Genomic DNA, 17,937 nt, shown 5'->3' with positions numbered 1-17,937 from the left:
CAGACAACTGAAGCAGTATAAAGACTGTGATGGAAACCGCCTTCACTCTCCACACCGCATAGGTACCACTCCATCTCTCTCTCTCTCTGTGTCTTACTCACTCACTAACTCACCTGTACACACACACACAAACACATACACACTCAGCCATGCATGCGCGCTAACGATGGCGCCAAATCAGCCCGAGAAGCATATAAGCACCGGCTTGTCCTACTTGTATTTCCGAGTCCCATTTGTGTCACGCAGTCCAATTAGAGCTAATGTCATGCCGAGCTGTAAGTCACTGCAACACCAGTAACAAAAGACAAAAGTCACCCATGGGCCATAGCCGTTTTTTTTCCCCTATTCTTCAAATCTGAGACAAGGGATAAGGCGAAGTCATTACCAAGTGCATGTGCCTCTGTGTGTGTGTGTGTGTTTGCGCGTGTGTGTGTTTGTGTGTGTGTCAGGAGGTGGAAGTAAGGGGGTGGGGGTGATGAAATGCAGTAAAAATCTGGGAAGTTGTTAACAAGCACATTGATTTGAGCTTAGGGGGTGGCAACTGTAGAGAGAGAGGGAGAGAGAGAGAGAAAGGGGAGAAGAGGAAGGACAACAAAGAAGAAGAGACAAGAGGAGAGGAGGAAAGAGAGAAGGGACAGGAGAGGACAAATAGGATACAAGAGGAGAGAAGACAATAGGAGAGGAGAGGAAAGGAGAGAGAAGGAGATAAGAGGAGGAGAAGAAAGGAGAGGAGATAGGAGGAGGCGAGAGGAGAGGAGAGGAGAGGAGAGGAGAGGAGAGGAGAGGAGAGGAGAGGAGAGGAGGAGGGAGGTAGATTCCTGCTGGTTTGTTTCTGCTAACTCAGACACTTTAAGCAGACAGAATGATGCAGAGTGAGCATACTACTCATTTGCACGCTCTAGTTTTTAACAAAGAGACAAGCTGACACTCTTTCTCACATAACCCCCCCCTCCCACACACACACACACACACACACACACACACACACACAAACAGCTCCCACCGCTGATTAATGTGAATGTGCTACAGTTTGCCTTACAGAGTGAGCTACCTCACTAGTCTCTTTATGAGTTTCACACACCTCAGCAGGTTCTCCCGACTAAAGAGCACCGATACACACTCCCTTCATAACTCAAAGTTTGGATGTTTTTTAATAGGAGCCACTTCTCCCCCACAGTCACAGCCAAGTGTATAATAATCCTTGGAGTCAGCTGCTTTAAAAGTTGTCCGCCCACCCCCACCCCACCTACCTCTCAAATCTGCAAGTTGCTCCCTTTCACAAAAAAGTCAGAAAGAACAGAAAGGAATTAAAGTACAAAAAAAAAAAAAGAAGAGAGAGAAAGCAGCGATGTAAGGAAAGTGAGAGCAGCCTAATTGCTAGGTAGAAGCGAGGAAAGCAAGGTTGTGGTTTTCAAGTGGATGTGTGTGTGTGTGTGTGTGTGTGTGTGTGTGTGTGTGCGCGCGCGCTCTCATCTGCTCAGGCCAGGTATAATGGGGCTGTTCGTGGTGAGCCTCTGGGACTGAGGGAGGTGAACTCAGGTCACCGACTCCTGTCCCACTGCAAGGTTCACTTTAATGATGGGGGGTGGTGAGGGAGGGAGGGAGGGAGGGAGAGAGAGAGAGAGAGAGAGAGAGAGAGAGAGAGAGAGAGAGAGAAACCCCACATATTTGATATTTTTTTCTTTGAATGTTATTGTATACTGTGTATAAAATGTGTGTAACCCTTATTACCAACAAACATTAATTCCTTCACATAGTTTACTGATCCTCACTCTGCAGTGGAGGCGAGAGAGAGAGAGAGAGAGAGAGACTTTGACTTTTGATGTTCTTTACTAAAACATCTCACAACAGAGGAGGAAGGGACAATAATTTACCTTAAAAACTCACCAAGTCCCACATCCACCCACATACTCACCACCCCCAAATGCGTGCATACACACACACACACACACACACACACACACACTACATAGACCCAAGAACGAAGCTCCACTCTGTGGAGACAGGGAGCTTGAGACAGGGAGAGAGGTGAAATTGCAAAACCAAAACAAATGGGAGACAGAAATACCGGCAAATGCAAGAAAGCAAGCAAGAGGGAGAAGAAAGAGATGAGAGGAAAGTGAAGTGCCCACAAAGAGAGCAAAAATAGAGTGATGGTCAAAACAGAGCCTGCGCGCAAGGACGGAGAGCAAAAAGCAGAGAAAAGAGGAGCGTGCAGCTGAAAGAGGCTGAAGGCCAATCCAATTTCATGAGGCATTACGCAACCTCAGTGGATAGCTCTTTTTGCATTAATCTCTTGGGTTACGCAAGCCACCCCTGGACCCAAGCACCAGACTTAAAGCAATGAGCTTATGATGCAAACTAGCTTTAGTTCTTCTAGAGCATACTATCACTGTATGCACACACACACACACACTTTCTCTCTCTCTTTCACACAGAAAGACGGCGACACACTCACACACAGACCCATACTTAGATAGATGTACGCACACATACACATACATCACACTTCACTGGACTAGATATAGGAAATGGGCAGATGGCCCAAGGCTAACTCTTTTTGCTGTTGCCCTGCTTTACAACTGGCCACCAGAGGCTCTATAGGCTTTTAATATTGATAGCCTGTCCAAAAGATATAAACGCATTGCTTCCCTAACTGGCGAATTTGACCTTGGAACACAGGATTGAGATGTTCGGAGATTGAGATTCATGTTGGGATGCGAGCAGGTATAGGGAGTAGGAAAGAGGAGGAGAGGAGAGGAGAGAGGGAGATCTTAGAGAGGGAGGGGTGGGCTGCCGCTGTGGACACAGTCTTTCCAGACAGTTATCCTTAATCAAAGCCGGGTAAAACTGACCCCGTTCACCAACTTAACCTTCCAGTGGGAGAGGGCTTAAGGCCACCGGGGGATTTGACTCGGATTGAGATTTCAGGAGACTGATTGAGATTCCTGTTTGGATGTGACTGGTTGAGCTGCGTTGAGAGGGAGAGGGAGAGGGAGACAGAAGAAAGAGAGGGGAAAGTGTCTAATTTACAGTGCAGAGGCATATTGACAAGTTTCACAGTACAGCTGAAACTCACTGTAAAACAGGTTGTGGACAGATGACATTTCTATCAACCGTTAACGGTTAGTTTGGTGTAAAAACTGATCCCAGTTCGCTGTCTAAGGCCAACTTATTCACCTGACATCAACATGCACCTTGTATCCAGATTGTGTCTATATGATTTAGCTGGATTATAGATAAACCTGAACCTGCATCTCTGGTATACACATTCAAATCAGATCTCCCTCACCAAAATGCAGATTAATAAGCACATCACTTCCTTTTGTAACATTTAGAACCTTAAAAATTTAAAGTTAACACCTCATCTCACTTGTTCCCAGAGGTGTGACCAAGTCCACTTTGCTCGAGTCCCAAGTCAGTCTCAAGTCTTGAGGCACAAGTCTCAAGTCAAGTCTCAAGTCTAAATGTAGATTACCAAGTCAAGTCCAAGTCAAGTCCAAGTCATTAATGTCAAGTCTCAAGTCAAGACTCAAGTCAAGTCTCAAGTCTAAATGTAAATTACCAAGTCAAGTCCAAGTCAAGTCCAAGTCATTAATGTCAAGTCTCAAGTCAAGACTCAAGTCAAGTCTCAAGTCTAAATGTAGAATACCAAGTCAAGACAGTCCAGTATCAATTTAATATCTGAAAGAAAACTAAATATCTAGGACTTTTCAATGCAATATGGTTTTAATAGGATAAAAACTTGGTAAGAGCATCATGAGTTTGATTTCTATAATCAGTTTCAACTTCAATAAATTCAATCATTCCATACAAATTCAGAAAACAGAATTTAAATTCAGTCGTCTGCTGGAACAAATCTCATCACTTTCAATCTAAGTCATTTACACAAACACAAGATCTCAAGTCAAGACTTTAGAAACCTTTTCAAGTCATCAAAGCACAAGTCAAAGTCAAGTCCCAAGTCAGCAGAACCCAAGTCAAGTCAAGTCTCAAGTCTTCTCTTCATGCTTCAAGTCAAGTCTCAAGCAATTAAAAATTGTGACCGCACCTCTGCTTGTTCCCCATCCACGAGTATCCTGACAATCCATTTTTGACAAGTATTTCATTTTCCAAGCTGCCTGCTACATATTTAAAAAGACCAAATAATAATATATATAGGCATCAGTCATCAACATCCACATGTCCCCAAAAGTTGAGTCTATCTATATAAGCAGGTTTTGGAAGTTTTGGAATGATATTAAATGCAGGGACTGACTGAATAAATGCGGGGACTGACTGAATTGACACCTCCAGTTGGATTGGAGATGAATTGCATTTATACTTTTTTTTTTCCTCGGACCGCCTCCACGGGTGGTTTGGATGATTGGATCTTCCGTGAGTCTCGGGTGCATTTAAACCTGGATTTTATGCCTTTTTGCTCCATCTGAATACAATGTGATCACCCAGGAAGCCTGTTAATGCCAGGTGTAAAGGGGGTGATAGAGTTTAAGACAATTTAATGATGCAGAAAGGCATGTTAAGTGGAGCATAATGCATTTGTGGTGCATGTCCGCAGTTATAGTGTAATTGCATTATGCATAGCGCACTGAAACTGATTATTCATACTCATAGTATTTTATAACTTCCTTTGTATGTGGTTCTTGCTTATGTACAAATGTTACAAATGTGTGTTTATGTGATTGAGAGAGATGTGAAAGGAGGTCTGCCTTTATAATGCAAAGTATGGTTCTGCAAGAATCCACTGCTTATTACATTGTATTGTATCTGCCATTGTTTGTGTGTGTGTATATGTGTATGTGTGTATGTGTGTGTGCGTGCTCTTTGTTTATGTACCTCTGTGTGTGTTTGTGTGTGAGACGTGACCGGGATTAGACAATAAAGCTCTGGAAGGACAAGATGCAGTAAATGAGATGGCACACCAGCATGACCTAGAAAAAAACACATGGATATCAAGAGAGAGAGAGAGAGAGGGAGAGAAAGAGAGAGAGAGAGATTCTAAGATCTCTCTATAGAGGGAAAAAGAGCAGTGTTTATGCATACATGCATGTCTGTGTTTGCATGTTTGTTTTTTGTCTTTGTGTGTATACAGTACATTGTGTGTATGTGTGTGTGAGAGAGAGAGAGAGAGAGAGAGAGAGAGAGGGGAGGAGGGTGTGTTTGGGCGTAGGTGGGGTCTAATTCCCTTTCGCCCCTTTCTGCGAAGGGGAGATTAATGGGTTGAGGGACCTTCTGGCCCTGGCGTGGGACCCCGAGCCATGAAAGACAACACGCTAAACGAATTACAACGAAATGGGCTGGGAGAAAGGGATGGAGAGAGAGAGAGAGAGAGAGGGAGCGAGAGCGAGAGAGAGAGAGGTCACGTAAAGCTAGAAGGGGGCGGTGAGTAATGGGAGTGTTTGTGTCAGATTAGCGGGGCATCAAGCAGACCCCCACGCACCACTAGACTCTCTACTATGCTGAGCACAAGGATGGAGAGAAGGGAAGAGAAGAGGAGAGGAGAGGAAAGGAAAGGAGGCAATACCATCTACTCACGGTAAAATATCATCTTAACAAGTCATTTAGTCTACCGTTGAGTTGTAAAATCTTGTTTTCCTTAAAATAAGTGAAAAAATCTGCCATTGGAGTGATATAATTTCACTTGTTTCTAACGCATTTTTCACCTATTTTGAGAATTTGCTTGAAACAAGATCTCATAATAAGGCGATTCGTTTTGGAAAATAGTGTTTTTTTCCCCTTATTTAAGAAAAAATAGGTTTTAAGACTCAATAGTAGACTAAATTACTTGTTAGGATGGATAGTTCTGCAGCGCCAGACCGAAAAAAGACCCTCACACATCTGAGAGGGAGGTTGAAACGACAGCGAGTGCCTGCCGGAGGCCTTGTATCCGTCCAATCATGCCATCCAATTATCATGCGCACGTGTCCCATCGCCCTCCGACGATCCACTTCTGAAAATCCACCTGTTAGGGGCCGAGGAGATTTGACGCTTTTAGATTCCCTCCTCCCGCTCTCGCCCTTTACTTCATCGGAGGTGTTGATTGGCCGTTAGTCCGTCTCTCTCCACCCATCCAGCCCCTTAACTAGCCCGGGGTCTGATCTCCATGGCAACTGGGGCATTACCTGCAGTGGGGTGATGAAGCTGTGAAAGTTGACACCTCAAGTTCGAGGGGAGCGATGGAGAGAGGGAGTGTGAGAGAAGGAGAGAGAGAGAGAGAGAGAGCACGAGTCGCCAAGAGAGAGCATGGGAAGAGATTTAAGATTTAAAAGGCCATGCGAGGTGGGAAACATTTAGAGGGAGCGGGGATTTAAATTGGTAATTGGGACAAAATCAATGTGGAAAACATGGACTGTAAGGAATAAAAATGTCAGGATAAAACTGTTGCCCAAAACATAAATTGCCTAAAAATGTTGCCTGTTCATCATAACCCTAAGGAAAAGAATTAAATTCAATTTAACTTTTATTGTCCCTAAGGGGAAATTCTCCTTGCAGCCAGATGCATGAAAACAAGCATATGAACATAAATACACAAAAGTGCATAAAACATAGCACAAGACGCAGAGTCCTAAATTAAGAACATCACCATCCATCCACAGAACAGCATTAAAATAAACAGCCTCAACAATAGACTACTGACTGCCCTATAATAAAACACATGAGCCAGAGTTAAGCAAGTTAATGGGACGGGAAATAAAAGAGTTCCTCACCCTGTTAGACTTAAACCTTCTCAACTCTTGTCCAATCAATTCTGATGCCTTCAACACTCTCAGAACAGGGTTAAACATGCACTAACCGCGCAATTTCCCTTGAATTCCACTCTCTTTTTCATCTCGCTACCAACGGAGCTGATTTGTCAACTGCACTGTAATGTCAGATTCGGCTTCGGTGCCTTTGGTTATGTCTGGACAATCATTATGTAAGCCTGGCAAGCCTTGCAGGGGAGGGGGGGGGGGGGGGGGGGGAAAGGGGCCATTTTAGTCTTGGCTTTTCCGCTGCCTGGGTTTTTCTCCCAGCCTTTTTCACCTCACTGATGTAACACAGAGATAATGCGGCCTGTCCTCTCTACACACAGGCTGAGCACAAGGCCTGGCAGTATCAGAGACGGAGCTTTGAAGCTTGGCTATAGTGGCGGCGAATAAGAGAGGGGAATGGTTTCTCTATATATCGCTGCTTGTTTCTTTTTTTATGCTATTTCTGTTTCTTTCCATTCTTCTTTCCCTCCCTCTTGTGTAAATCTCTCTCTCTCTCTCAGTGTCTTACTTTCTGTCTGTGCCATTATAGTGTTGATGGCCATTGCTGACCATTCTCCATCACATGGACCGGGGCAGCTCCCAGTGATCCGGTGGGGTCCGGTCCACGATGCAGAGCAGGCGCAGCCCTGTCTTTTCTCCCACTGACAGTAATACATCTCAGGTGCCTTGCCAATCTAACTGGCACCAAATTCAGCCTCATTTCCATCAAGCTACTCTGTTAGCCCCCGCCGAGAAGACTGCGCACTCAGCAGAGAACGGGAGATGTGAAAGGTGGTATTGAATTTACTCAGGTTTGTGTGCTGTTGCGTGTGGGGTTATAGTGTGTGTGTGTGTGTGCGTGTGTGTGAGCGTGTGTGTGGCTGAGAGGGAGAGAGAGAGAAAGAAAGAGAAAAGACAGAGAGTGTGTATATGAGTGTGTGCGTGCATGCGCAAGTAAAATTTCAGCTTTGTGCATAAATGAAGGACAATCCAAGATCCAATAACAAAGAGATGCCATTCATCAGTGAGCCTCGCATAAAAAAAATAAAAAAAAATAAAATGCAAAAAGCCACTATTTGCATATTTGTGTAGCAAGCCCCCCACAGACCACAGATGTTGACTCAGCACTTTGGTCCCCTCTTTCCCTTCCCTTCCCCTCCTCTCCCTGCAGGCCTCTCCACACACACACACACACACACACACTCCCTCATCAGTCCATCCATCCGCACACTGACAGCCGGGGGACTGAGATGTGTTTCTGCTCTGTCACGGGAGAGGGAGATTAAAAGCGAATCATTCCCTGTATCACTGTGACCTGCGGGCCGCCAGACGACATCACAGGCACATCGGCGCCGAGATGATTAATGTATACACAGAGCAGAGCGCACGGAGCACGAGGCAGAAGTTACCCACATATCTAAAGGGCTTTTTTCACAGCCAATTGAGTATTCAGTTCAGGATGGGCTGATGTCTTCTCTCTATACCTGTGTGTGTGTGTGTGTGTGTGTGTAAGCATGCGTGTGTACACCGTTTCTAAATGTACGTACGCATGTGGTTTTGTCTTAAAGGAACACCCCGGGGTTTTGGGAGACTGACCCATTGATCAACTTACACAGCGGCATCCACCGCTTCACTTCTCTATATATAATAATGTCTCTGCTACAGGTGTGTGTGTGTGTGTATGTGTCTCTCTAGTGAACGACGTCCGCCCACTGAACTCCGGACCAGACCGCACAATACAGTAACACAGCACTGGCCCTAATCATCCCCTCAGTGGCCAATTACAGCTACCCACTGCTTCATCTTCAGCCAATCGCAGTCCTCGGACATGGCCGTGAGAACAATGCATCACAGCACGCACACACACACACACACTCAAAAGCACTGCGCGCACACACATAAGAACTATATCCTTTATAGTTGTGGAGGCGGGCGGACGGACTCTAGACGCTTTTTGTTCGGCTTTGCTCTACCGCTGGGCAGTGTGAGCCAACGGAAAGCAAAGCTGTTTCCAGATCTGCGCTTGGACCGAACATCCACTAAGCAGCCTCTGTGGGGCTATTGTTGTCTGTCTGCCTCTCCCTCTGTCTGCCTGGTTTTCCATTCGTCTCTCTCTGTTTTCCCACCTGCCCAGATTGTCAGCCCATTTGTCTGTCTGCCTGTCTGTCTGGCTATATCTCCGTCTGTCTGTCTGCTTGTCCGTCTGTCCGTCTTCAGGGGAAAAACAAGACATAAATCCTTTAAAAATGCCTCGCTCCCACTTCCTCTCTTTAGAGGTATTTTTGCACCGCTACTTTGGGACGGAGGGAGCGAGGGAGCGAAGAAGGAAGTACGATTGCAGGAGAGGAAAATAACAGGAGAGGGAGCGAGATGGAGAGAGAGAGATACAGAAAAAAAACTAGTCAGGGTTGATAAATATCCTTACAGGGAGCTGTAAGAAACAAACAAGCACAGCGAGGAAGAGAGGAGACAGAACTCTCAGCCTCAACTCGAATAAAAATGTACAATTTTAAAGCTGCGGGAGGCAACTTCGCCCAAGTGTCAGCGAGAGACAACCGTTTGAACGTTTGACGGATTTCATTACCTATAAATCATGTAACGTGACCTCAGTATACCTCTTTATAACAAGAGTCACGGCAGCAGGCGATACCACAGTGAAACAACACAAACCATGACAGTAGATGTGTAGAAATATTGCATGGCATATACTTCTAAAAATGCATGCTTGTGGATTAGCATCTGAGGGATTTTCTGTGAAGTGTTGCTGATTGTAGGCTACTCCATGTGTTACGTAGTGTGCAAGGTAATTACCATGAAAACATTCATCTGCACCCGCCTACCTCCCCCACCCACATCCCTGTCTGTTTACTGACAATGCCGATGATTGCATTTGCACTTTCAAGGCCACGAAATGAAGCGAATGTGCACAAAGCGAACGTCTGCCGCTTCTTGTCATCTTTGGTAAACTAGAGAATCAACAAGTAAATTCAGCGACAGTTTTGTTAAAAAGATATATTCTGGTTAGTTCAGGCCTTCGCTAAAAAAAACAAAAAAAAAACATGTTTTTTTCCCCCACTGCCTTTGCATTTCACAAGGCTGCCAAACAGAAAATCAATACTGTTGCTTTTCAAATCATAAATCTATCATCTAAAGGAAAAAAAAAAAAAAAACAGCTCAAGCTTGTTTGCGTCCTTGCCTCAGTATAGATCCGTACCTTATGGATCACTATGCCTATGCAACTATTGGCATTATCATGAATAACATTGCAAAAGAAAAAGTATATCCACCGTTATGTGGCATCTATTTGCCTAGAAATGTTTTTGCTTGTTTGTGAGGACAATGTCCAGTGTGCATGAGAGCCTTTATCGGTTTTAAGCCATTCTACACATTATGATGAGCGATCAATAAAGACATTACCTGTTTTGCGGGGACAGATGAAAGGAGAAAACATAACATTTTCCCAGTATGACAGTGTGACAGCGAAATTGCATTATCACACTGGTTGAACCTTAGCTCTCAATTTTCTTTGTCTTACTGAAGCCAAGAACCGAGGGAAATAAAAGGTGTAAAAACCAAAAAATATCAAAAAACAAGTGACACATCAACAAAAAAGATTGGACACACTGTGTAACCCTGCTCTGCTCCACTTTTCTGCAGCAAGCCATGTGGAAAGATTGACAACCGGAGACGGAGTTGATGCGCTACTTCTCACACTAGTGTTTCGAAAAGATTGAGTCACGATCCAAATGCGGTTTGAAGTGAGATTAAACCGAGTTCCCTGAATAATCCAAAGATAAAAGATAGTTTTTGCTGCCGAAGCCTTTCCAAGTGGCTAAGGTAGACTAAATAAAACTTCACGCAGGTACGTTTTTTTTTCTTTTTTCTAGCTGCACAGTCGATAAGAATGATACCGCCATCCATTTCAAGCCTGACAACTGAACTCGCCCTTGCGTAGTCCCTGCCATCTATAAGCTCATTTTTAAAATATAAAAATTCCCTTAAATTCTCCCACTCCCTCCCTCACTCCCTCTAAAGGTGTTATATGTCGACAGAATGACTTGCAAAGGCTGAGGGTCAATGCAATATTTCTTCTGTGATTGGTGAGACTTGTCACAGGCGGTGCACAATATAAAATGCGCAGTGCAGCCGGGTCGCTGTAGACATCATTATGTTGATCTATACTCCATACCTGTGTCATCGCAATGACCGACGACGGCAGAGAGACAAAGGCTATTGGCCCAATCAAGGCTAAACAAAGACGTTTCCCATCCGCGGCATGATTCAGTCGTCTCCCAGGACGAGTCTCACAAAGCTCTCAGACACATCTATTCATAATTCCCGGGCTGCTGTGCTATATTTTCAATCCATCTCCATGGTGCTAGCTTGAGGCTGGTGGAGCTTGACAACCTGTGTGATTTACACAGTCTTGGCCATGAAGTAGATATCGCACAGAGTGGACAGAACGACCCTGAGGGCTTTTTCCCCAACAGGGCGGATTTACGTCCGCCGGCGTGTTTGTGTGTGTGTGTGTGTGTGAGTTGGCTCCGCGGCTGTATCCGTCAGCAGAAACATGTAAGCGTGCTGACGCAGGGGGTAAAAAGATACACAGCGACGCCGTCACATTGACAGGAAAGTGGGCAGCGAGTCGATACGGGATCAATGCGGCAATAAACAAATCAAGACGACCTTAGATGCCCTCATGTCTAATCTATGGGTTAACTGGGAATGGAGCGTAATTAGAGCGGTGCGGCAGTGATAGAGCAAGGACTATCAAATATCTTTCACTTGGAAGTCACAGCTGTCATTAGAGGTCAATATGTGGCGAACATTTTGCATCCCTCCTGATAACCATTAGGTTAAATGCAATTGTGGTCGCAAAATGGCATGAGTGAAAGCAATTTACAGGCAAAATATAATGACCAGAACATTAAGATGATAGAAAGCGCCATACTTTGGTGGAGGTCCAATCAATCAAGCCATTCATGCGGAGTCATGACCCTGTCAATCGATACCCAACATGTTTTCTTGTCTGATTTACCTCTATTGACATAATGTAGCTGGTCAACTGGATGAATGTCACAAAATAGACAAATACAAGCCAACCCATTGACCCCCTGATACCTATTCATATCAAGGCTTTTTCCAACTGCTTGATCAACTCCTTGATCGCCAACAACATGATCCATGCTGCGAGTTCTACCTACTGAACAGCTCCTTTCATAATACGGTACATTCAAAACCTGGTCTGCAATGTAGGGAGGCAAACATTGGGCTCACTGGAAGGGAGATACCATTAGTTTACAAGGTTATGCTGATACACAAGAGGTAGGTGAATCGGTGCATTAGCAAGATCCATGACCAGAGGATGATTGGATGAATGAGAAGGGGGTTGGCACTTGCATTGTCGCAATAAACCACCGCTAACAAGCCAAATACTCCAGCATGGACATAGCATATCGGCATGTATGACTCACCCCTGCAGCTCCTTGACGGACATGGAGATCTTGAGGTTGTGTCCGAGAACATGGAGGGCGGTGAGGATGTCGGCCCACTGGACCATCTCTCCCAGCGGACCCCCCTTCAGCACCTTGGGACTGAAAACGTCCCCGGACTCCTCCGTCAGGAAGCCGACGTGGACCAGGATCTGAGGGAGGACAGGGAGGCATTGTGGCAGGGAGTTAAAGCCAAAGTCTATGGAGGAAGTCTAGGAGAAAGTGGTACTTAGATAAAAGTACCAATCTGACTTATGGCCTTTTTTACTTAGACTATTTCTCTTGTTCTTTACCTGTCTTGTTTCCAGCTTTGGAAGACAGTTGTTTATATTCACAAATATTGATTGAACTCTCCAAGCTCATAGAAATGCCATATGTGAACTCTTTTTCAAGATGCCCTGTCAGATAACACACCTGAAGACATCCAGTCATTCCCCAGCATGTATGCAAGTGTAAGGTGTCATCTATTGAAATTACATACTCTACAGACAACAATGTAAATTGATGGTGGTCCAATAATTTGTATATACTGAATATTATTAGTATAATATAAAGTTATAAGGCTTGAAAGTTTAGCTTTAGCAGTAAAAATGCTTTAATTAGTTTGAGGATTATAATCATTAGAATTTCAGACTCTTCCAGATGGGAATTATGGGAAACTAATTCTTTGAAACCCCCAGTGAATAATCCCCTCATGTTCCAATGAAAAAGCATGCATATAAACAAATCCATCATTATGGACTTTATAGCTCATTGCACATGCACAGTATGCCTATAAAGCCAACCACTGTCACTAATTCTTAGCCTCCCAATGCAAAAAAAAAAAAAAAAAAAAAAGACCCCTTTGTATTCAAACACGTGCAGGAATTATGATAATTTAACATGATGGACTTTACAACTTTGCTCATACGGGCTACAAGGCTGCCATGCGTGTCCACCTAGCTGCTGCATAATTTAGTGCAACCCACCCAAGAAATGAGCAACATGTTGCTTTTCACAGTGGATTAGACACAGCCATGTCCGAGTGCTGCTCTGCTGAGTAATCCTGATTAACTAACGCAGCATGAACGCCTCCCGCTGCTGTGGCTGGCAAACGCAGCCCACAACTTTCACCATGCGACTTACATAATGAGCTTACGGCCAACTGGGTGGACTTTGAGGGGAAAAGTTTTGATGGTGATTGCTTGCTCTCTCTCTCTCTCTCTCTGCTTGTATGTGCGTGTGTGTCCTGTGTCTGCGGCTTTGAACTGTAGAAGAAATGATTAAAAGCTTCCTAGAGCTTCTTAGAAGTGTTCTGCACCTCCCTCTTCCCCCTCTCTCTGCTTCTCTCTCTCCCCTTTTGCATCATGCCCCGAGTCACAGTCTAATAATGTCTTAGTTTTAGCATCTAGGTTTTGAGGCTCCCCACACACACACACACACACACACACACACACACACACACACACGAACACACGCGCTTCTCTTACACGACATCTTTTGATCCTGGAGCAGATTGTGTTTGAATGGCAGAGCAAAGACGATGAAATAAGAGAGAGAAAATAATAGTATTTTAAGTCCTCAGCGTATTCACCGGGTCATTACTATTAAAATATTCAATATAATTCAAGGCTCTCATTATAGATATTATAGCTGTACACACAGAACTGGTAAAACCGCTCCACCGACGTCCTAAAGCTCACGCGTGTACAGTAAAATATTTGACGGCGGTGTGTGGTGCAGCAGTCAAGCGCCACTGAGACTCCGGCTGGCGTGAAAAATCCCCTGATTTAATAAGCCTGCTCTATTAACTTCTGCTTCATAAAAAAAAGATAAGTGAAATTTAATTACAGTTTGGGTGGCAGATGGCAAGAGTGAGAATTCATGGCGCCAATACACTATTCGTTCTCCTGGCTTGGCGGGGGCGATGGCGAGGGTGTATCATACAAACACTGGCAACCACGCAGAAGTGGAGATAAAGGAGGAGGCGAATTTCACATCACTGGCAACTACACAATACCGCTGCTAAATAAATGAGAAGAATACCATGCAGTGGCACCGGAGCTGAACAAGTGAGGAATGGATTCTATAAAAAAGTGGCATCCGTGCACACAAATGCAAAGTTAATAGGGAAAGGTAAGAGTGGTTTTCAAAAGCTGGCAACTTGGTGTGCTGCTGCTGAGGAGGGATTTCACTCTCTTCTCTAACAGGCGGTATTCAATCTCCATTTGCAAATGTTAATTCGCTGGCACCGGAACAGATATAGAGGCGAGTTCAGTGAAACATATCAGGACGACGCTGGATATGTAACCTTTATATCACGGAGGAGAAATCGATACTGTAGAACCGAAGGGAGGGAGAGAGAGAGAGAGAGAGAGAGAGACTGGTGTGGGTGGTTTGTACTGTTGTAGCATGTCGATCACCACACACACACACACACACACATATGCACAGGCGCTCACCGCCAACGCAATCCCGCATTTGCGCGCACGCTGACTTGCAAATGAAGATGAACGGGTAGGAAAAGCCACACAATGGGAAGTCAGCAACGGGGGGAATAACTCCGAAGCTAGAGCCGCACTTCCACATAAACTGCTATATCGCGGCCAGCTGCCTCCCCCGGGAATCCGAGCACACAGAGGGTGCAAGCTCTTTATACAGTGGACTTATGGTGCTCCCAGATGGTGTGTGTGTGTGTGTGTGTTCCGGGTGCACGTGTGTGAAGATACAGACGGGATTGGAATGTTTGTTTTGGTTTGTTTGCATGTATTTTGTTTCACGCTGACATACATCAATGCGCTCCAGTCAGAATCCTGTGTGTGTGTGTGTGTGTGTGTGTGTGTGTGTGTGTGTGCGGTCTCATTTCTGGATGCTCGATGCTGGAGAGCCCAAGGGATTCTCAAAAGCATCTAAAGCTACTCTACTGTTACCTCCCCTTGGGGATTGAACAAAAAAGACCCCGGCAAACCCGCCGAGACAGACGGAGAAGTAGTACAACGGCGCCGCGACGCTCACCTTTACGACGCGTGTCCCGCCGCCGCGCCTCTCCCTGCACTTTATTTAACGCGGCGAATCACGGCCTTTTTCCACGACAGCTCCCCCCCTGTTCCGCATGTTGTCGTGTGATTGATATAACTGGGATAAGGAGTGGCAAAGGAAATCTACAGTCTTTCATGTGCTTTCATGTGAGGAGCGTTTTATGTGTTGTGTGTGTGTGTGTGTGTGTGTGTGGGTGTGTGTGTGAAAACCTTGGAAGGTCCTTGGTGCGTAGGCGTGTGTATGTGAGAGTAGGAGAGTAGAAGTGTCGCTAAAAGTATGTGGTACCACTCCATTGCTCCGCTCCACTCATCGCTAACAGGCTAACGACAGCAGAATGCTAATGCCGGTCTCGGCGTCTGTTAGTACAAGGCTGAGTGTGTATGTGTGTGTGTGTGTGTGTGTGTGTGTGTGTGACCCAGCCTGCCCATGCACTGTGGCCTCAGCCAGCCGGTCTGAAGGTCACAGCTGTCTGATGGAGGGCCATGGGCGGCAACGCAAGCTGGCACTGCCAACTACCATCCCTACCTTACCCTTAATCTCACCTTCTCCCTCCCTCCTCTCCTCCTCTACACTCTTCTTTCTCCATTTCTCCTGCCCCCCTTCTCGTCATATTCCTCCATCCTCTTCCTCCTTTCTTCTCCCCTCCTCCTCCCCCTACCTTCACCTTCCATCTTTCTCCTATACACTGTCTGCACTTCATCAGCCAGAGGTCAATCTGCTCTCCAGGGGGCGAACGCAGAGAAAGGAGGAGGGGAAATTAACAGCTGGGGTACAAAGTCACATGCAGACACATCTATACAAAAGCAAGCAGTGAACGCAAGCAAGTTTTCCCAGGATAAGGTCGGCGTCTTCGAACGCTTCCTAATCATCTCTCGGAAACCTTCCCGTTACGCCGCAACTCGAAATAACGGTTGATCGCGTCTCCTGTTGACTTCTACAGAAAAGATAACGGCAATCTGTTTTTACGCCAAACGTTCCGTTCCATCAGCCGCTCTATAATGGCCGAACGGCCCGACCTGGGCTTTTTGGTTTGCTTTGATGATTGCTTTGGAAAAAAAAAAAGATGAAAAGCGGATAGTGGATTCTCTCAAAAAGTACAACTGCTTTTAAAGTGTCGTGCAGCACAAGGTTGATGGTGTTCTTAGTGGATTCCAGGAGCGCTGAGGAAATAAGCAGTTTAGTTGCAAATCAGATGAGATTTGCCGTAACAGTTGAGGCGCGCTTCTTCTTCTTCACTTACCAAAGCATTGTTATTTTAAAGGGGCATCTCTCATGTCAATATACTGGATAGGACTGATGCTGAAACCTTAGAATAAAAACTCTTCTGCTGTGGCTCTGTCAGGTAATGGTTAGGATTTGACTTCTGAATGAGATTTCTAAAGTCGCTCACACACACACACACACACGCGCGCACACACTCCTCTTTCCTCGTCCTTGCGTCTGCCACCGACAGACACGGGAACGATCTTTCTTTTTCTCTCTTTCCCTTTACTCTCCGTCTCAATCCTCTCTCCCTCTCTCCTTGCCTCTCTCTTCTACTCAATGTATTCCTTTTCTGAGTAAACACCCACTCTAAACAATCAAAATGAAAGCCAAACAAGGAAACAGAATTGAATCAACAGAACCCCGTTGGAATTTTAAAGACCGCAAAAAAGCCAAGCGGAATGCTAAAGTTGCCGCTGGAACTGGGGGATTTTTTTTTGTCAAAAGATGAAGGTTAGGAGAAAAAGTACAAGGCCAAAGTCAATTCAAATCAGACGGTGTTTCTCCAAGGCCCGAAGTTAATTCAAATCAAACAGTGTTTTCCCTCTCCATGCTAAAGCGAGGGCTTCGAGGGTTCAGAAAACAAGTGACTGATGATTCCTATGAGAGCGCAGGGAGGGGGAGGAGGGGGGGATCAAAGGTTAAACAAGCGAAAGGCAGAGTTTGACAAGTACAGATTGAGATGTGATTTTTGCGGTAAGAGAGGCCCTGCCTTTGGTTTTTAATGCAACAATATCCAATTAGCAGTCACACACACACACACACAGAGAACACACATTTTTATTCCTCCCTAATTATTGGTGATAAACAGCTTTTGACAACCATGGCTAACTCTTACAAACACCAGAACATCTGCTGGGGAGATAGCGGCGGCACGTTGTAAAGCATATAGGCTGTTGCGGCAGCCAAAGGAGCCACGATAGAGGATAACAAATCCCCCCAGCGCGCCGCAAGAAAGGAGGACATCAATCACGGCGACGGAGGACTATTTCTACCCTTGTTAACTTATTTTAGGGAGAGACGGGGGCAGAGGGAGACATTCCGGGAAGAAGAGGGAGAGTGTGTGTGTGTGTGTGTGTGTGTGTGTGTGTGTGTCCAATCTGCCTCCTCGGCTCAACTCATTCATTTATCATAATTTTCTTGACTAAAAGATTATCTGTCTGTTCAGAGGAGGGTAAGCAAATTTAATAGGTGGTCAGGCTCAACCGACGGATGCGCGGCGAAAAGTTTCCAACACTTTGGAAGTTCTAACCGCAGAATGCTTACCTTTACATTACACCCTATGGCTTTACTTTTTCAACAGTTTCCTAATGAAAGCCCCATCGCCCGCAGGCACCTTGCCCTCCCGGTCTTCGTTCTCTCTCTCTCTCTCTCTCTCTCTCTCTCTCTCTCCCTCTCTCTCTCTCATCCATATTCCACAACGCCTTTCCCCG

General features: G+C 45.3%; 1 protein-coding gene across 1 annotated transcript in view; it reads right to left on the bottom strand.

Annotated features, from left to right (window-relative positions):
• LOC139929594 (alpha-1,6-mannosylglycoprotein 6-beta-N-acetylglucosaminyltransferase B-like) overlaps positions 1-17,937 on the bottom strand; it is a 113,645-nt gene that overhangs the window by 43,902 nt on the left and 51,806 nt on the right. The window contains exon 8 of the mRNA XM_078290728.1: positions 12,206-12,375. Coding sequence (XP_078146854.1) covers positions 12,206-12,375 — 170 coding nt within the window. The remainder of the gene's footprint in view (positions 1-12,205; positions 12,376-17,937) is intronic.

The sequence above is a fragment of the Centroberyx gerrardi genome, chromosome 3 (genome assembly GCF_048128805.1).
Source record: "Centroberyx gerrardi isolate f3 chromosome 3, fCenGer3.hap1.cur.20231027, whole genome shotgun sequence".
Lineage (NCBI taxonomy): Eukaryota > Metazoa > Chordata > Actinopteri > Beryciformes > Berycidae > Centroberyx > Centroberyx gerrardi.
This window is presented reverse-complemented; position numbering and strand designations above follow the sequence as displayed.